Here is a 19077-nt window from a genome sequence, read left to right as displayed (position 1 = left end):
TCGTCGGTGGAGCGATTCGTGACTCTGTCGCGTGAGAGCAGGGGATGGGTTTCCCGAACCGAGGATGAGAGCACACAGAAGCTTCATCGAAGGAGAGATACCGGAGGTAAATGTTTGGATAACCCAATGTGTGGTGATGTGCGAGTGCCTGATAGGCTGGGGCCGCTGGGCGGGAAACCACGTGGGTGCAACTGTTGTTGTGGTTGGAAAGTGCCTGGCAGCCTTCGACTGACGGCCTGAAATTGAATCGCTCGCCTGGGAGACCGACCTTGGGGGGTGCGGAACAAAGGTGGGGACCTTCGTGCCCTGGAATGCTCCGTGAATCAAAATGTCTTAACAATATGTGACTTACACAGTACGCTCCATACTGTCCAGGTAAACCAATACTTCGCAGAGAGTCAGAGAATAGATGGCGCTCTAACAGCCCTATTGCCCAGACCCACTGTCGCAAAGGCTAATCTGCCTGTTCGAGAGTAATACTTGAATCTATGTATATACCGACATATATAGATATATCTCAACACGACCAATCGGAATCTCTCTCATCGCAGCGTGTGCAAGAGACCATTTCCAGAACAACGCGATGTGATCCATACAGCATTATCCATGCCTCTTCCTCAACTCGGATTATCGTTGCTCGCGATATGGCACACATGAATTCTCCAGATGATGAGTCGGCGGCTAACAGCGGAAACGATGTTTCAGAGAAATTAGGGATGACGATCATCGCGCGGCGTGTTTCCTCGTTTGGTGGCGTGCGCTACACTGACTGAAATAAATGCAGGAGATGCATTGGAGTCACGGATCAGCGGTGACGGCTCGAGCCAACGGGGTCGCTGTTGTCACACCAGCATGTGATGGTATGAATGCACAGATGGACGACCAGCTAGATTGAGTGAGTTGGATGGATGTGTGGAACGGACGAAGTCAACCAAAGGTAATCACCAGGTTCTTATCCAACGCCTGCCAAATCAAGGACGGCTTTCTGAGCTATGTACAAAAATGAGGGTCACTTGCAGCAATCTCAAGTCAGCTAGATCACAATTTGGCCTCCCAAAAACCCAAGAACATTCCTAGAAAAGGCTCGATGAATATAAGCTTCTCGGCTTTTCAGCCACAGTCAAAATGAGGATGCGAATTTCTTTCTCGCCGAGAACGCTCCCAATGCAAGCACGATGCTTATATCCAAGGAAAGTGGCAGTAACAATCTTGAGGACGACACAATAAGAGAAATGACAAATGAAAAGGATACTACATAATCCGGAGAGGTTAAGCTCTCCGCGGATATAGGCAACGACTCACAGGTCGGTCTGCTAGGAACGCGTCCAATTCTCGGACAGCTGGGGCAGTTGCTTCCCCTGTTGGTCATGAGCAGTCACTGGGTATGAGACACCGTTGTGCCAGCCTTCTCGTCCGACAGGGGATCCCGGAACTGCGTTGGAGGCTGACGGTTTTCCGGGTGACCCTCCTGTAGCATTCATGGCAGCTCTGGTCTCTGCAGCGGACCACGTTGTCTCAGCTTCCCGTTCGGGAATCGGACGGTACGCTTGAGGGGACGGTGGCCGCGGTGGAAGCTGCTGCCCCGGTGGTATGAGGCGGGCGGCATGCTCTCGGTAAAAGTTCCGCTCGGATCGATAATAATCGCGTTGCTGCATCAGCTCCCGAATCTCCTGCGCCTGTTTGTGCAGTGCCTCCTGCTGTTTCCGAATCTCGTCCTGTTGGGCCGTGATCTTTTGCTCCATCTGCATCTCATTTCTCTTCCGATTGCGGAATCGTCTCGAGGCATCGCTGTTTGCCTTCCGCTTCTCTGCCTGGCTGGATGACCCGGACTTGAGGTCCAAAATGCAGGGAATCATTCCAGGCAGAGGTGGAACATCCGTGGGTCCTCCCATCGTGGGCTGCTCGTCTCCTGCCGGCCTATCACCGACAACAGATGGCAATCGACTGACCGGTTCTGACGTTCCGTATACCTGGGAATTGGCGAACGCTGGCGCAGATTGTGAGATGGGCATCCCCACGATTGCTGGCGATGATCGACCGAGCGTACCATAAATGGAAAGAGGAGTCGTGGGGCTCCTCTCTTGGGAGTTGGGAGTAGGGGTCGGGTTCACGCTCGTCCCCCGACTGTGGAAGGGTTGGGTAGAGTGGATGGACACGGGTACTGGGGCTATGGTTTCGGGCCCATGATTCGGGTTCACTGTCGCATTTTCCAGCGGCAGAGGCGACCCAGAGGACAACGGATACAATCCCGGCCGTGACTCCTGAGCTAGGGGAGACTGCATAGCACTGTGCTTTCTAGCATACGGCCCTCCGGCTCCGACAAACCGAGATGTGGGGGAGACAGGCGAGAGAATCTGACGGTTCACCGAACCAGGGGAGAGCGATTGCTGTTTGGCAGGATGTATCGAGGGCGAAGCTAGACGAAGCGTTGGCGATGAATGCAGTCGGACATGAGAAGCAGGTGCAGAAGGAGAACATGGAGGGGCAGACGACTGATGTCTGACCAGACTCAGGTTATCTCCCCCCGAAGATACCAGACAAGGAGGAGCAGATTTTGTGGGGGAATTCAGTATGGAGAGCACTCCAAGAGAACGAAGCTGGGCAGCTTGCAACGGGGGCTCCACCGGAGCCGAAGGGCGCCATGAGAGCGGCCGAGGACGCACGAGATCATGGACCTCGGAAGAGTGAGAATCATCGTCTACACGAGGTCGCTTCTTTTCGGATAATCTGCATGAGTCTGTGCGGAGATGGTCGTCCTTCAACGGTTCAGAAGCCGGTGGAGTGTGCGACATGTGCTCCTGCTTACTTTCCCGAGACTGTCGCTGAGAGTTGGGGCATGACGCAGGGCCCCCCCTCTCCCAGTTGATATCGGAGAGAGGAGAGTGAGAGAGGGAGCCGGTAGGCTGGGGAATATGATAGCCAGACAGCGGCTTATATTGATAAGGAAGATGCACAGGATTGGAGTAGGAGGTAGTATTCAACACGCTGATCCCTAGAGTAGCCAGTTTGGCGGGTGAGAGTCGAGTATAAGATGAGAGAAGAAAGACGACGATAAATTCGATGAAGAGGAGTCGTGAGTCAGAGGAATATAGACACTCAGCCTACGTTCTCTTGGGAAGAGTGATCAAATACAACAGGAGACGACGGAGATTAGATCAGAAGGGGCCAGAGGAAGTATGTGCAGAAGCAGGAGGTATCCAGCTGGGGGCGGAAGCAAATCAATATAACCCTAGGACACAATCGCGGTGCAGAAGAGGATAGGAAGAAGATAAGGTGATGATCGAACATGCAAACTAGAATTAAGTAGCAGTGCCTGGAGAAGTAGTAGCAGGGAGAAATTGGATGGAATCAGACAGTTCCAGAGTGATAATTCAACATGGACATTTTTTTTTCTCTAATATTATCATTTATTATTATTACGGTTAAGTTGTATTTTTTTTTTATTTATTTATTTATTATTATTATTTTTTTCGAGAGACATGACACTTGCACAGCACCAAGGCCCAAAGTACCTTACCTACCATAGTCGAGATGACAATAATAATACCCAGTGATAATTTTGACTGACTGACAGGCACCTTGGAGGACCGTTGGCAACAGACAGTACCTAGACAGTAGCAGATCAAGCGGTGAACAGTCCCTCATAGTAGGAGACGGGGGGAAGTAGGAAATGAGTGGAGCCCGGTGGGGATGGCAGTAATACTAATACTAATACTGGGCCTGGCAATGGGAGCCTGGGAGCCTGGGACAGACCCGCTCGGGAACCGCAGGCATGGGAACTGGCTGTCGGTAGCACTGCTTGACTTAACCGTCAGTCACATTCGACTAGTAACAAACATATCTACGGAGTATCCAACACCATCTCCTGGTAAGTTCTAGACTTTGACCTACAGTACATAGTACATAGTACATAGGACATAGGCATAGGGCATGGGTGTCATTATTGATATTGAAAACCTTATCACGCACTCACGAAGAGAAAACTGCTTCTGACGGATATACCCACCTAATAAGGTAATCCTGAACCTACTAAGATATGTATCGAAGCCACTGCTTACCGAGACAGTCCTTTCTAGGGTCGACACCGCATGTCTGACTACCTAAGAGGAGGGAACGCTATATGGATGGGGCCGGGGAATCGGAACGCGACTGTTGGTGTTCACGGGTCGGGTCCTGGCTGGATTGAAATTGGAGCTGGAAGTCTGTGAGATTCAACGTCACTCCCCACCCTGAAATTGGGTAAATTTGGGGAAGGCGGTTCAACCTATGACGGACAGAGAGGTAGCGGAAAATAGGCAAGAGACTGCAGACCCGCTCTACTACAAAGATACTGTGTACTTTACCTTGGCTCTAGGTCGAACTGGAACTGATCGCGCAAGACATCTGACGATCGAGGGATGGTGTGCTGCTGCTACAATCACAGTTGTTGTTGTTGTTTAAAGATTTCCAGTAATAGTTCGGTTTTCCAGCGTTGAGCTTGTTTTGTAGGGTAAGTAGGGTCACTCTCGAAGCATTGACCTGGTCATAGTCAAAGCCCAAATGCTAAAAGGCACCCGTCACCATGGGCGCGGACAGGATCGGGTGGAGTCCTGCTACATGACACAAAGTACCGCTACTCCGCATATTCTTAGTGTATTACCAATATTATCTCAGATACATATTCAGTACAGGCATAGTTACTTACCGCTATTATAGCATCACCAGCCAGATATTGAGCAAGATCAACAGCGCACGAGACATGTCACCACCTGGTCACTACATCCAATATATGGTTATGTGATAGAATTCAGTCTGGCCCTGATAAATCAGACGACAGTCACCCGGTTGTTTCGCGCATCTACACTTGGCTTGTCGCTGTTTAGATTAACATTCATTTGATCTGTCCAATGCAAATTACATTGATATTAAGTACAATACTCCGGGCTACAGTGAATTACTCCTTGTGAATCTGTGTCGCAGGGATATCGAAGGCTGAACGAGTTAGTGAATTGTCAAACGGTTGAGGCCCACACTTAGAAACACTTGCCTCGTGGCGGACGGGGGGTCGTATCATGAGACCTCACATATACCAGACTGGATCGATAGCCTTGATCCGACTCTGTGCCGTACTCCCTAATGCAGCTTGAACGCCAGCCAAGACCACAAAGGCCATGCCATAATGCCACGCCGCCAGCGAAGGCACTAAAACAAGGGCCCCATTAGTCTCCGGCCGGCATATGGGATTGGGGCCAGAGACTGAAAGTTTACCTAGTGCTTGGCCCCAGTGGGCCCAGCCAGCTGACGAGCTGGGATGGATTCGGATGTTGTGCATGCATGCAGTCGTTGCTGGATCCTTTCACGCGTCTCCTGGGTACTCTCTTCCTCTTGGCTGCGCCATATGGAGGAGGCGAATTGGTCCTTTCGTTTCAAAACACTCTGGCAACTGCATCTGTCAGGATGCGGAAACGGTCTTTCTGATAATTTCTCTGTGCTAGTGGCCTCAAAACAGTTCTGCAGCCTGCTGTTCATGACAAAAGGCATGGTAAAATGCTTGCCACTTGGCACACGGCAGTAGCGCAGATTCTTTGAGCTCCAATCAGATTCGGACTTAGCATACTCTGCAGGCAATCTCGGACCGTCCCTGGGACAAGAGTCTCGGCTACATCATTGGGCATCTGGGCATCATTAGAAGTGCTGATGAGCACCACATGGTGAGACACGCAAGGCAAAATAAGCAAAACAGATATCCTCCAAAGACAAGCGAATATCAATCATCAGAGTCTGCACTCTAGTAAACGCTTGACGAGCGTCCCAGTTCGGCAGTCTCTTCGCAGTCTGAAAGCCGGAGGACAAAAGAGGGCGGACACATCATCGGTTGCCTGATGGCAAAATATTCCTGGCTGATTTGGCCGAAACCCAGAATCGGCCGGCTGCATGCTGCACAAATGCCCTAATGTACGACAAATGAGCTGCATATAAGCTTCCACCTCAAACAAAACATACGCACGTAGACAGTAGAATGGGCAAATCAAGTCGTATATCACGGCGGGAGAGGCGAGGCTAACTCCAAATGTTGCAACTCAGCAACTTAAAAAGTACTTATTGTTCATGTTGCGCAGCATTTACTCGTGCTTTTGACATGCGACACAGCAAGTCTCACCTTGGTAGGTAGGAATCGGGATTTCGAGTGATCCTGTAATTGTCGATGTGGTACCGCCGGCAATGTGATATATCTCAAGTCCGACATTTGAAACCTCGTACTTTGGTAGAAGTCCAGTAGTACACTTTCTAGAAGAAGAGTGGATCGCCTCATGGAAACGCACTAGAGGAGATACGTGCTTGACCACAATATCAGATGCGACACCCACATTGGTCGACTAAGGTGATCATATGAGGTGGAAGGCTTGAAGCTCCGTCAGTAATGATCTGCAGCAGAAGATAAATTATCTGCAGCGCAATTTCGAAATCAAAACCAATCCCGAGAATTCTAAGAATTTCGGAGACATGATTGGTCAAAGGTGGAAAGTCTACTTTGGAAATTATTCTATAATTCCTTTTTTTTGGTGCCTGCACCATCGTATGTGTTTTAAGCTCTCGGATAGCCTACAGCTAATCCTGCTCCGGTGCGTTACACGACTCGGTACGATGATCCCTTGTCCTTTCTTTTTGAATTTGTGTATCAGATGTACCATTGACTTGGGGGCCACTCCGTACTTAGTTATACTTCGGGGTTGTTAGTAATCAAAAGTTAGGTCAATTCCACTGCCCTGGCTGGATGAAAGGGTGGATTGTCACTATGTACTTTGTATTATGCATGCGCTGGAGATCTACACTGGAGTACCTCTCAATGAGATAGAGTCATATTCATGATATCATACCTCCTACGTCCCACGTTCAGGCTGTAGTGTATTCTATGGGACATAGTGGCAGCTTCATGTACTTCATAGTAGAGCCCTGTCTCACTAGCTGATCCATGAAAATAACTGCTGACGAGATATCGTCGAAAATGTGCATGGCCTCCTGAACCTCGAATCCTGCCTGATCTGTGGATGATGGGAAGAGGGAAGTGGAGTTTGAATCCAGGCACAGCTGACTGAGGGGATATAATCTCACTCAACTGGCGACTTGGCAGTGAATGTATGCACTGTATCGTAGTTCCCAAGTCTCGATGTTACCAAGTACTTTTAGCTTTTGACTAGTGGGCAGCGCTATTCAAAATTGGGACTGCATTCAATATTGAAATGTAAATGCGCGTGTTCAGCTGGCGCTAGTAGGTTGGTTAAGCGAATCCTTCCAAGGGGATGTGATTGTTGTCTCTATTCTAGTTTTCGGGATAGTCCTCGGTACACCATAGATAGCAACCTTACCTTAGCCCCTGAGCCTTGTTTCATTTGTTGAGAAATAGCACTGGAATAAATAGCATTTGATTATTTTCGGCAAGGTGACCAATTATCTGCATATATAATCCATGTCCTATCTATTGGTACAGCGTGATAGGGGTTCAACCTAGTTTATGAGATCCCATGCTTACCTCTCCCCTTATTTACTTACCTAAATTAGAGTGATGAAGAAGCAAAGACTAAAAGTGACCAATGTACTCCGTAGTCCATCGACGGAACTCAAGATCCCTCCGTCCCTCTCACTTCAAACCTAGAAATCCTTCATCCCGCGCACTTTGCTTTTTCCCTCTGAAACCGCAACCTACCGCTCCAAGCGCCTGTTAAGAGGCGACCTCAACTACAAATCCCGCTTTCCACAAGCGTGCTAAATCAATATCCTGTCATTGGGTTGCCAGCGATCTGTATGCCTCATCAGATACTGTTGGCAGAATCCGCATCCTCTGCGGGTGACTGTATTAGTCTGCTGCTGTGCCTATTCCGAGAACTGGATTCACTAACTACTCATAGCGGACGATAATGTTTGGTAAGCAGCTAACCATAGTCACGCGGGCATTGGTATGAGCGAACTACATAGCGCTAGAAAAATAGAAGGAATAGACAAGCGAATCATCTTGTTGAACCGTTGCTGCTCTATAAGTATACTAGGTAGAATCAGTTTTCTGGGCACCTTTTTATCTCAGTGGTTGACTCCATCCAACAACTTATTAATGGATGATGTGGCATTGACCTCTTCTGGAGAAGAAGACTAATAAGATAGATTGATATCTAGAGGGCGCACAAATCAGTGCAGCCATGTGCAGCTCTGGTATCATGTGTTGGCAAAATGTGTCTGAAAGGCATGATGGAGTCCGTAGACCCTGAATCCTTATTACGACCATAAAGGAAAGAACAGTCGATCCTGATTGTTGACCATGCAGTGCCAGATACAGCAGTCTGTGTGACTCACTCCTCTTATGGTTAGAATGTTGCCACCAACCTTGGGCATTTCCGCCTGCAGTTGGGATCTCTCATGCATCCACGATCACTGGGACATGGACGTATCTCACGCATGTGGCAGACCCAAAAATAGGTCTTCTTTCTCATCTGTTGCTTATCTATTTGGGCTTAATTCTGCCAGACGAGGAAGTCTGGGTCTGCTTTTTATATCATTGCATTGCCGTGTGATTCTGGCCTTGCGTTGTCTCGATCCTCTCTTGACTGGCTGTTGCATATCAAATGATGTGCGTTGACTACCCGGTCTTCGACCTGTTGTCGGACTCTGGGCCGAAATAGGTCTGTTGGTCGACTTCTTGATAGCTTCCAGGCCTCCATTGGAAACCGCAGATCAAACTCAGTCTACGACATTGACAGTAAGCTTGTCGAACGCCTCGTTTCCAAATACAAATACCATGTTGTGGGACACATGATCAATGGATGAGTGTAGACTTATACTCGCAAGGTGCACATGTCTTTTCTGAAAGCTGGTAGGGTTCTCACAATGCTGGAAAAAAGTTGGAGCTATGGGCGACTATCGAAAGTCCCATGCGTATATTCATGACTATTGACGTGTCCCTCGGCAATTGGAAAACTACTTCTGGAACCGGAACTCGTTTTTCGGCTTGCCCCTAACCCCCACGTCAATTCGATAGACCCGCCCACCATAACGGACAGACTCTGGGAATTGCTCATCGTTGACATCGTCTTTGGCCGTGGTGACAAATAGTTCGGTACCTACAAAGGTTGGACAGGTGATGTTCCTGGTTGGGAATGAGATCTCGCCAATAAGCTTGCCCTCCGGGGAGATGCGGATGATCTTCCCGCCCCCGTAAATCGCGCTCCAGATGCATCCTTCCTCGTCGATGGCGAAACCATCGGGTTCCATAGGCTCGCCAACATCATAGTGCACTCTGCGGTTACTGATAGTTCCCGTGCTGGCGTCAAAGTCAAAGGCGAAGATCTTCGCCGTGGGCGAGTCGGTAAAGTACATGGTGTCGTCTCGGAGGTTCCAGCCGATCCCGTTGGGAATGGACACCCCTTCGACCATACGATGCAACTGCAGGTCGGGGTCCAGCCTGAACAAGACGCCCTCGTTGGTTGGTTTCTGGACTTTGGGATCATTCATCGATCCGGCCCAGAACCGCCCATGACTGTCGACGGCTCCGTCATTGAAACGCATTCTGGTACAGAGAGCATTCGGAACGAGTCAACTTCTATGCCCAAAGACGGGTTCCGTCAGATGATCAGACTCACCGACGGGCTTTCTCCGGGTCCTCCTGCTCGTCCCAGACCTTGCGGATGTACGACAGCTGCCCAGTGTTGCGGTCAGCAAGGGCATAGCCGTGTTTGGCGGCTACGACTATTAGATCCTTGTGATCATCTCCGCCATTCGCTATATTGGCGGTGACACTGCATGTCTCGCTCAGCGAATGAGCCATTGAGGTTATTTGGAAGCATATACCTACCCAAGAGGAGAAGCTGTGTCTATTACTTTTAAAGAATCCGGACCCTTGGCTAAATCAAGAATGTACAACTTCTGGTCCCAGATGTCGACAAAACGAAACTCGTTTCTGGCCTCATCGTGAAATGGGCCCTCGAGCAGGGTACCTGCTATGTCGATGTAGGGCTAGCAACAAAAAGGATGAGATTGTGCGCTTCGTCTACAACTGATACGCTGTACATAACAGCTACAGCGGTGGTGTTTGAGATGCATACCTCAGTGACCGTCCACTTCTGAAATCCGGCCATGATGATTCTTGATTTTGGACTTCCTTGTTCGAATACTGTTTCGAGCCGCTGACAGGCCACGTAACGAAGTGGAAAAGTTTGCCTTGTCTGGATCGTGCCAAAAGGATGATCTCTGCGGATCCGGTCAACTTGCGGTCAGGATGATGACGGCAAAAGCCAACAAAACTGCTCCGAGACTGACTTTCAAAAGCTCTAGTTGTCACTAATGATCAACGACAGCCGTCGACAAACTGAGCAATGGCGATGGAGAGGTATTGAGCTCAAGAATCAATAGTCTCTGTGACCGGCTACGTGGGATGTCAATGCCAAGACGAACCCCCACAATCCAATCTCTTCAATTTATCCACTGCCTTTATCCATCACGTCCACTCACTCGGTCCATCATTCCGTAAGTTCCGGACTCTTTTCACTCGAGGTAAGGCAGATGATTGTCAGTGGGCCAGCAGACTCAATAGTTCGAACTCCGGAGCGACAATCTCAGTCTTGTCTTGGCTTCAGTCTGGTAGGTTGCAGGTACGTGACGACAATCATCAGAGTTCTTAAAGGCTTCACAGTCACTGCTTGTTGGATGGTTGAGAACAATTTGGAGACTCTTTTGACAGATATTCCCGTTCACTAGCGGGAGATAGTTGCTTCCTGAGAGTTGAAACTCTTCCTCTCACGACGGGAAGTCGGAACCTTGATCCTTCGGGAACAGACATCCAATCAACTGGAACGACACCAAGACCCGTTGCTAACTCAGTCCAGCTTATGACCAACCCTACAACATTAGTTTACGAGGTTGCGCGTTCCCCCTAAACTAATGTTGTAGGGGTCGGTTATCTATCCAGGGGATATAATTGCTAAATCCTTGTGAGCTTCAGTTCAAATGATTGTTGAAGGATACTCTTTCGCCTACGCTTCCGAATCTAGCCTAGGATGACAACCACCATCTTCTGCCTCGTAGGTACCCTCTATCTTAGGTAGTTCGAACATCACGTCAATCATTCCATTCTATCTTACAACGATAATACAAGGCCCCCCAAAAAAGAAGTGAGCAATCAGCAGTCATTAGATAGGAGTAGAGACCGCTCATCAGTGATGGTACAGACCCTCAGCGCCCGTATCAATGGATACCTAGAGTGCACCATATGGCATGGCGTATGGCGTATTACCTTTCCCAAGGAGGTGGCCGGTTGCCGGAGTCCGGCAGACTTCCTGCCTTGCGCCTCCTTTTGCCCTAGATCCGAATCCAGACCAAGAGTTAGCCCATCGCAGTGGAGAAACAGAGAAAAGTATCCCATCCAAGGAATTGGAGCCATCCAAGCAAATAGGAAGCGATCCGATCGTCGACTCTATGGGGCCACCCATCCTGTCCAATGTCAAACTATCGCTTGTCCAGCGTGACAGCTGATAGTTTACGGAGTAGCGGGAAGTGATAGACATCTTTGAAGTTTGCGATAACAGCTAACAAATCCCGGGACATTTCTAGCCTCTCGTTCCAGTTTCTGGCCTATGATAACGGATTCAGAGTACATCCATTCATGGTTCAGGCACGCGGACTTTTTCCAACGGCGGTTCGCCAGTTTGCTTATTTCTGTTCAACTCAAAAATGCGTGGGCGTCAAAAAATCTGACGCACAACCGTTGCGAGGACATGTCACTCTGCATTATTCGCAGCATTGATCACCGGTTCTTGCGCCTCGAGGCGGCCTGTGTGCCGTGTTTTGATTATCTCCTGCATGAAATTGTCGGAGATGGATCAGAAATGAGGCCACGGCGTATTCGATCCTTTAGCAGCTACTGCCCCTGGGGACTTATGACCACCAGAAGGATTTCGAATGAAGCTGGGCTTACTATTAACCACTAAGTAGCGCCTATCCAGGTAATCTAATAAACATTCGCTAAGTGACATACCAACCTTCGGCCAGCTAATTCAAGCGGTCTGGCTGTGGACATGGACATCTCTACCTCAAAAATGGACTAGGGGCAATTGTTGTCATCTAATATACGACTACTCTGTACAGGCAGCATCCAAAACTGACTCGTCCTTTTCCCTGCTTCGACGATCATCAACGGGCTTGGAGACCATGCACAGGATGTCCGTTCAATTGAACATCATGCATTTCTCCACGCCCAACCAGTTCCTTGCACCGTAGCTGCTCCGCAAGTGAGCAATCTTACTCGCCAATTTGAAAGAAAACATTATTGGAAAAGGAATGGCTGCGTACGATCCGTCCAGCAACCTTATGCAGTAGCACTGGCCGCACTTGCTTGGCCGGCCCAACGTCCAAGCTGCATAAGTCGTGCAACGGGATGATGAGTCAGAGCACGAAATAGAGGATGTACGCCGGAGCATCTGGAACAGAGAACTAGGCACCTGTCGCTGCCTGACAGTGACCTGCAAACTTAACTCGGGAAGAAAATGTTGATCCACTACCGAGACACCGACCGCTGCAGGGAGGCGGTCGAGAATCGACACCACACATATGAAAATGCGGTGAGGCTGTCGAACTGCTAAGTAATGACGGCTCCGACCGTTGTGATGGAACCTGAGAGGTCATACTGACTGCTCAAGTTTTATACTCCGTAAATAGAGATATGACAGACACTCTGCTTGGAGTGGTGGCTTGGCGTAGTGTGGAGGGTACCGAAGGTACCTAGTATGTAGGCACATTGTCAGCTTGGATTGAAATAAATAAATAACAACCAGCCATGCTTCAGTTCACATGATTGATTCTTCATGCAGCTGCAAGCCTGAAAGAAAGGAGCAGAGCAGGGTCACCTCTAGTTAAATAAACTTAGCACAGTCTGTGGTGCGTTGGGCATGCAGCTTAGCTACATTAGCTGCTATCTGATTATCTGCGCTTACCAGTTGGTACGGGTGTGTGCGTGTTAACTTACGGTACCAGTGCGTTTGTAAGGAACCTAGGTACCTTAGGTACCTAAGGTACTCACTCCTACATGCTAGGTATGGAGTACATCGGCCTCGCCAGTTGGTAGGTAACCAAACGAGGCGATAGACATTGAACTGACCCCAGATCTACCAGACTAACCACTCACTATCGCTACATACCACGCAAGGTACTTACTCGAGTGATTCTCAGAGCACGAGCGCAGCAATAACAGTATCAAGACGAGGACCTAGCCAACAACCCACTTCGGTACTACCCAAGCTAGCACAAGCAGCGGGTGCACTGCGCTCACGCAGCGCAACGCAGCCTTGCATTTCACACCCTGCATCATGTTGCATCGCACCGCATCCAAGGCAAGGACGCCAATGGCGAGTAACGGCTTGCCACGACACTTTCGAGGACCGTGGGTACACGTTACACAATCCTCCAACCGCGATCGATTGAACAATTATAATTCCACCCGCCTCATTTGCTTACTGGCTCTGACTGGAGATTTAGACTGGACGTAATGCGGAGTTTTTGAGGTTGGCTGCAATTGGGTTATCTTATTTGAATTTCGTGCATGTGCGCTACCTTGCCTACGCTGGGTGGAGATTTGTTGGGCGTTGGTTGAGTGCGAGGGTACAGAGGATGGATTAGTATTCGCTGAAAATGGATGGAAATGTGCATTGGAGGGGATGGGATGCAGGTGCCTTGGGTTTGTTTGAGAGTGGGTGGGTTGGTAGATGGGGGAGAGGTGGTTCGAGGAAAGTTGCCTTGTGGTGAGCCTATTTTCTGCAAATGCTGCTGGCTGCTTGCGAGAGGAAGAGCTGTGTATACACATCTAATGATTAGTTGACGAGGAAATAGTGCCCGCGAAATGCTGGATGAAAAGGAGTTGAACTGCTCCTGTAGAAGCCGGTTCTTTCCACCAAGGCTACTCCGTAGGAATCATATTTGCTGGCTAAGATGAGTTGCTCATGTGATAACTACAGCTTGGTTCCCAAATTGACGTGAACGGCCTTGATCTGCGTGTATGCCTCGAGACCCGCCTCGCCCAGTTCCCGACCAATACCGCTCTGCTTCACGCCACCAAAGGGGACACGGAAGTCGCTGTCATTGCTGCTATTGATCCAGACCATGCCGGCTTCGATCTCCGAAGCCACGCGGTGCGCCCGCTCAATATCCTTGGTGAAGACAGCTGCACCCAGCCCGTAGGTCGTGTCGTTGGCCCGAGTGATGGCCTCCTCCTCGGTCTTGAAGCTTGAGATCACGACAAATGGGCCGAAAACCTCTTCGCGGTAGATCCGCATGTCGTCCTTGACGTTGGTGAAGATGGTCGGTGCGATGAAAAAGCCTTTGCCGTCCTTGACGTTCTTGTAGGGCTCGCCACCGGCAACAAGGGTGGCGCCCTCATTCTTGCCAGCCTCGATGTAAGAGAGCACCCGCTCATACTGGGCTTTGGTAACCTGGGGTCCCTGGAAGGTGTCGTCGGCGAATGGATCGCCAACCTTGCTGGTTGTCGCCACGGCTTCCTTGAACAGAGTAACGAATCGGTCATAGACGGACTCGTGAACAAGGATCCGCGAGGTCGCAGTGCACACCTGTCCCTGGTTGTACATGATGCCAATGTGCGCCCACTTGGCCGACTGCTCCAGATCCGCGTCATCAAAGACCAGCAGTGGAGACTTGCCACCAGTCTCCAGGGTGATGTTCTTCATAGTGCCGGCGGCCATCTTCATGATCTCGCGACCGGTCGCAGTCGACCCGGTAAAGGCAACCTTGTCCACATCAGGGTGGTTCACGAGGGCGCTGCCCGCGACTCGACCGAAGCCATTCAGAATGTTGACCACACCCGGGGGAAAGCCCGCTTCCTTGATCAGAGTGGCCAGGTAGAGAATACTCAGGGGAGTCTGTTCAGCAGGCTTCATCACGACGGTGTTACCACATGCCAGGGCAGGGCCGAGCTTCCAAGCAGCCATGGCCAGAGGGAAGTTCCAGGGGATGATCTGGCCGACCACACCGATCGGCTGACGGAGCGTGTAAGCGAATTTCGCTGAAGTGGTGCTGATCGTCTGTCCGTGGACCTTGTCGGCCCATCCGGCACAGTATCTGATGGTGTTGATGACTTCTCCGAGGTCATCATTAAATGCGACAGAGTATGGTTTTCCTGAAGGACGTCAGTGGATACTCAACCCGAGGCAGGCAGACCAAAAAGTGGAAGCACACCGTTATCCCAAGTCTCAATGGTCGCCAAAGTCTCCCGGTGCTGCTCTACCAGATCCGCCAGCTTCAACATCAGGTTCCCCCGATCGGTAGCTGGCAACATCTTCCAGGAAGGATCCTTAAGAGCCTTCCGGGCTGCCTTGACGGCGATATCAATATCCTCCTCCCCCGCAGCATAGACGGAAGCAATTTCAGACTCGTCCCTGTTCCGTCAGCTAGTCTGTCGAGTCGCTGTAGGGAGCTACAAACTTACGAAGGATTGATCGTGGCGAACTTCTCGCCTGACTTGGACGGAACAAACTCATTGTTGATGAATAAACCAATCGGCTGCGAGTACTTGCGCCCGTTGGGAGCTGTCAGTTGAAGCACAACGTCCGACATGATGATACGAGTGCTGTGGAAGTGTCGATGAGAGAAGGTGGGGTTGTTGGGGATGATGCTACGGAGAGTGGAAGGGATGTGAAGCGGAGTAGTAGGATGGAGACAGCGCAGGCGCAGTCGGAGGAGAAAAGAGGGGATGTTCATATGCAATCTTCGGAGCAAAGAGGAAGTTGTGGCGAAGAGGTAGGGTGTATTTATTTTGTGCATGCAAGAACTGACAAATTCAGGAATGATCCAGACAGTCAGCTTTCCCCGCCTGCCGATAACCAGCTTGAAGATAGCTGCGTAGATAAATAAATCTCTCTCATTCGATAAAGTCGCCGCGGCCAAGTGGGTTTCTACTGGGCTTTTTCTGGGCCGTCCCAGTAACATCGGATACACTTACTCTTCCCAGGCAAACGACCCTTTGCGGAGTTACCTTCAAAGTCTGGAATCTTTCTTCTGGCATATTGGTAGCATGTCTCAGGTGCTGCAAGCTGGCTTACGGAATGATACGATAATATACCAATGATGCGAACCTGTCGCATTTCCAGTACTAGAAGATAATGGCTTATGAAATGTACAAATGAGACATCCCAAAGACCCATGCACCCTTGATTTATACCAGCGAGCCAAGACAATTTTGAATACATAATACTCTGTATCTTTTATTCCGCGGACTCTGATGACTCGCCCGCCAACCCCAGAATGAACTTCCATTGTGCTGGCGTCACAGAGGAAACGCTGAGTCGAGTCTGCTTCAGAACTTGTAGATCCTCAAGAGGACCGCCGGGCGTCGCGTGAGCCTTGAGGTCGTTGAGTGTGACCATCTTCTTGAATTTGCGACGGAACTCGACGTGAACGACTTCCCATTTTGGGTTGTCTCTTTTCGACTTTGGGTCGTAGTACGGGTGAGCAGGGTCGAATGCAGACTCTGTATGATGCGCCAAAGTATACGTTAGCTACCGGGCTCGAACATATGATTCTGGTCGAAGACGAACCATCTGGTGTGTGTTCTTGCACAATTTCCATCATGCCTACGACTCCAGGCACTTTGCAGTTGGAATGATAGAAAAAAGCGTAATCACCCTTCTTCATCGCCCGAATGTGATTCCGTGCTATCGTTCCGTAAGCTTGTATTCTGTAATGGCCATTCCCTCATACACCCTTACCGACAGGGTTGCGGACGCCTGAGGAAGAGTAGAGTCAGCTCCGATCCAGCATTCCATTGTATTGAAGGGGACCAGAATCCAGAGACTTACCATCCCACGGCTCTGGCTTCTCAGCCGCCTGCAGATCATCAATGGAAAACTTGACATCAACTCCTTTCTCCATGCGCGACTCAGGCTCTGCCTTCATCAACCAATATGACCGGTCACTCTCCTCATCATCAATTTTCGGCTCTTCCGATTCTGAGAGTATCGGTCGCGATGGTGTCTCGGTTCCGTTCTGTACGGGGTTTTTCCTGGGTCTTCCCACTGGTCGCTTCGGGCCCTGGGGAGTTTCGGGTGCCGAATTTGGGGCTTCAGGCGCAGTCAGTCTCACAGAAGAATTTCAATGCGACGGCGTCTAGTTGATTGTTCCGTTCAGGCATCTTACATCTGATGGTCCCGTCCTTTCGGGGACGGCCTCGGCCTCTTTTGGGTCCCGGAGGAGGTGGTGGCTCCTGACCAGGCGGATACTTTCTGGGACGACCTCTTTTCCTGGGCTCGCCCGTGTAAGGATCAATTGCAGGCTAAAAACGAAGAGTCAATATTAGTGCATGTTCATCCCAAGTTTTTATCGCCCTTTTCCGGTAGCCTGAGTGAGCAATCGTATTTCTATGGATAGAGACAGAGCTAGGACAGTAGACAGGCATATCGATGGATTTGATAACGATGCGTTCAAGCTGCCGAGAATCGCACATTCGCGGATTGACGGCAACTATGGCCCTCGCATGACGCGCTGGGCAGCTTGGAATCGATGGAGAGACCAATGAAGAGGAAATCCGCATTGAAATTAGGCTTACGCACTCTCTTTGGAGGGTTGCTATCGGCAGCGCCTTCGGACTTGCGCTTTCGGCCCATTTTAATTTCTTCCTGGAAACTTGAGGTGATGAGCTGAGAACTGTGCTCAAGGATGTTCACGGGATGATGGGAAAGAAATAATCAAAACAAGATGCAAAAATAGAGCATACATCAGCCAGTAAGAAGACAGGCAGGGGGGATACTGTGACAACGGGCAAGACATGACACTGGATCAGTTTTCTGGACGCGCCGAGATGCATAACAAACATTCAGTGCGAAACCTGCCATTGGGTGCGGGAACACCCGTGGGGAGAGGGGAAAGGAACATGAAAGGGAGGACGTTGATACAGAGAGAATAGCGATGGCAGTTGACTCACCTCAAGACTAATTAGCACCCTTGTTGTTCTAATATAGTAAATAGGATGAAAAGATAGAATATTTGGAGACTACTATGGTATCGACAACACCGGTCTGGACACAGCTTGAATGGAAGCTTTACTCGCGCCTCCTCAGAAGAGACATTGGATTGACGGTCCAGCTTCAACAGGACGCGACGGAAGCTCATGAGTGGGTCGCCCTAACCGGTCACATGATCTACACTAACTTCTTTCGAGTCAGGCTGCAGTATCTCTACAGTAGTACCTATGCAATACTCTTGAATAGTGGCTTGACCAGAGAAAATGGTCAGTCACCACGAATTCGCAAGACGGACAGAAAGAAGCAAAAAGGCCCGTTCATCTAAGCTTGACGCGTTTCGCGCGAATGCTCCTACACGGCCATAGCCCACTGAATTAGCAACAGAACTGGAACAGTCTCAATCTCGAGTATGAGTTCTTATCAAATTATAGTCAAAGAATACACAAAGACTAGCTTTGAGGTCTGTTCTCTTTGGGCTTCAAAACGACCGTCAACGGATTCGAAATGCAGGTCTTTGGGGCGTGTCCGTCTGGTTTTACTCATCTACAGCATTCCGACCTCCTCACCTGTCTGTTATGATTAATCAGCTCGGTGACGGATGTACGGAGTGATCCTCGCAATAATTTTTGTTCCATCATCTATGAATATTCTCTGGGCAATTTAGGTCGAACTAAGTACTGAAATGGTAGGCTCGTGGAAGAAAACTTTCGTATAACATGGGATCATGCACCCCCTTCAAATGACGAACGATGTGAAGAGATCGGTCATCACTCCGAAGCAGACGCACTAAAGCAGGGACCAGGTTTCAGAACCTGCATTAAGCAAGTTCGTGCTCCACATGGATATTCATCCGTTCACAGTGACAACCTGGGCAGGATCAGTCCATCGGTTAGTATGCCGTCAAGTGTACCATTGTACTTTTGCTACAACTAACGCCGATTCTCTGCTTTTTGGCCCAAGCCTGGATATCCCACTACCTACTTAGATAATTTTTGTCTGACATTGCCTGCGACTACGATGAGTCCTCGCAAGAATGCAACCATGAATCCCCCATCAAAAACAGCCGTCGGCTATCGGCTCTAGGCCGAGAGGG

The 19077-nt window shown here is 49.7% G+C and overlaps 4 protein-coding genes across 4 annotated transcripts; all 4 read right to left on the bottom strand.

Moving 5' to 3' along the window:
* Window positions 1–1313: 1313 nt before the first annotated feature.
* Window positions 1314–2792, bottom strand: AFUA_4G08620 (uncharacterized protein; the record flags this gene model as incomplete). Its single annotated transcript, XM_746872.1, has 1 exon — window positions 1314–2792. One exon carries the CDS (start codon window positions 2790–2792, stop codon window positions 1314–1316), a length of 1479 nt encoding a protein of 492 aa, XP_751965.1.
* Window positions 2793–8232: 5440 nt separating this feature from the next.
* On the bottom strand, window positions 8233–11116 carry AFUA_4G08610 (SMP-30/gluconolactonase/LRE family protein). The gene is made up of 5 exons (XM_077804605.1): window positions 10285–11116; window positions 10071–10215; window positions 9821–9981; window positions 9609–9764; window positions 8233–9535 (listed from the first exon to the last, which is right to left on the bottom strand). The coding sequence occupies exons 2-5, from the start codon at window positions 10101–10103 to the stop codon at window positions 8947–8949; spliced, it is 939 nt and encodes a 312-aa protein (XP_077660751.1). The 5' UTR covers window positions 10104–10215; window positions 10285–11116; the 3' UTR covers window positions 8233–8946.
* Window positions 11117–13964: 2848 nt separating this feature from the next.
* AFUA_4G08600 (aldehyde dehydrogenase family protein) lies at window positions 13965–15726 on the bottom strand (the record flags this gene model as incomplete). The annotated part of the gene is made up of 3 exons (XM_746874.1): window positions 13965–15145; window positions 15205–15404; window positions 15455–15726. 3 exons carry the CDS (start codon window positions 15724–15726, stop codon window positions 13965–13967), a joined length of 1653 nt encoding a protein of 550 aa, XP_751967.1.
* A 503-nt stretch (window positions 15727–16229) lies between these two features.
* On the bottom strand, window positions 16230–17627 carry AFUA_4G08590 (EVE domain-containing protein; the record flags this gene model as incomplete). Its single annotated transcript, XM_746875.1, has 5 exons — window positions 16230–16495; window positions 16563–16679; window positions 16824–17084; window positions 17161–17296; window positions 17574–17627. 5 exons carry the CDS (start codon window positions 17625–17627, stop codon window positions 16230–16232), a joined length of 834 nt encoding a protein of 277 aa, XP_751968.1.
* Between the last annotated feature and the right edge of the window lie 1450 nt (window positions 17628–19077).

The sequence above is a fragment of the Aspergillus fumigatus genome, chromosome 4, assembly GCF_000002655.1.
Source record: "Aspergillus fumigatus Af293 chromosome 4, whole genome shotgun sequence".
Classification (NCBI taxonomy): domain Eukaryota; kingdom Fungi; phylum Ascomycota; class Eurotiomycetes; order Eurotiales; family Aspergillaceae; genus Aspergillus; species Aspergillus fumigatus.
This window is presented reverse-complemented; position numbering and strand designations above follow the sequence as displayed.

Excerpts from the sequence above, each read along its gene's own strand:
- AFUA_4G08610 (XM_077804605.1), bottom strand. The coding sequence starts at position 10,103 with ATGGCCGGATTTCAGAAGTGGACGGTCACTGAG. Across the intron at positions 9,982-10,070 it reads AGAAGTGGACGGTCACTGAG|CCCTACATCGACATAGCAGG; the intron begins GTATGCATCTCA and ends TTTTGTTGCTAG. Across the intron at positions 9,536-9,608 it reads GACCCGGAGAAAGCCCGTCG|AATGCGTTTCAATGACGGAG; the intron begins GTGAGTCTGATC and ends TCTCTGTACCAG.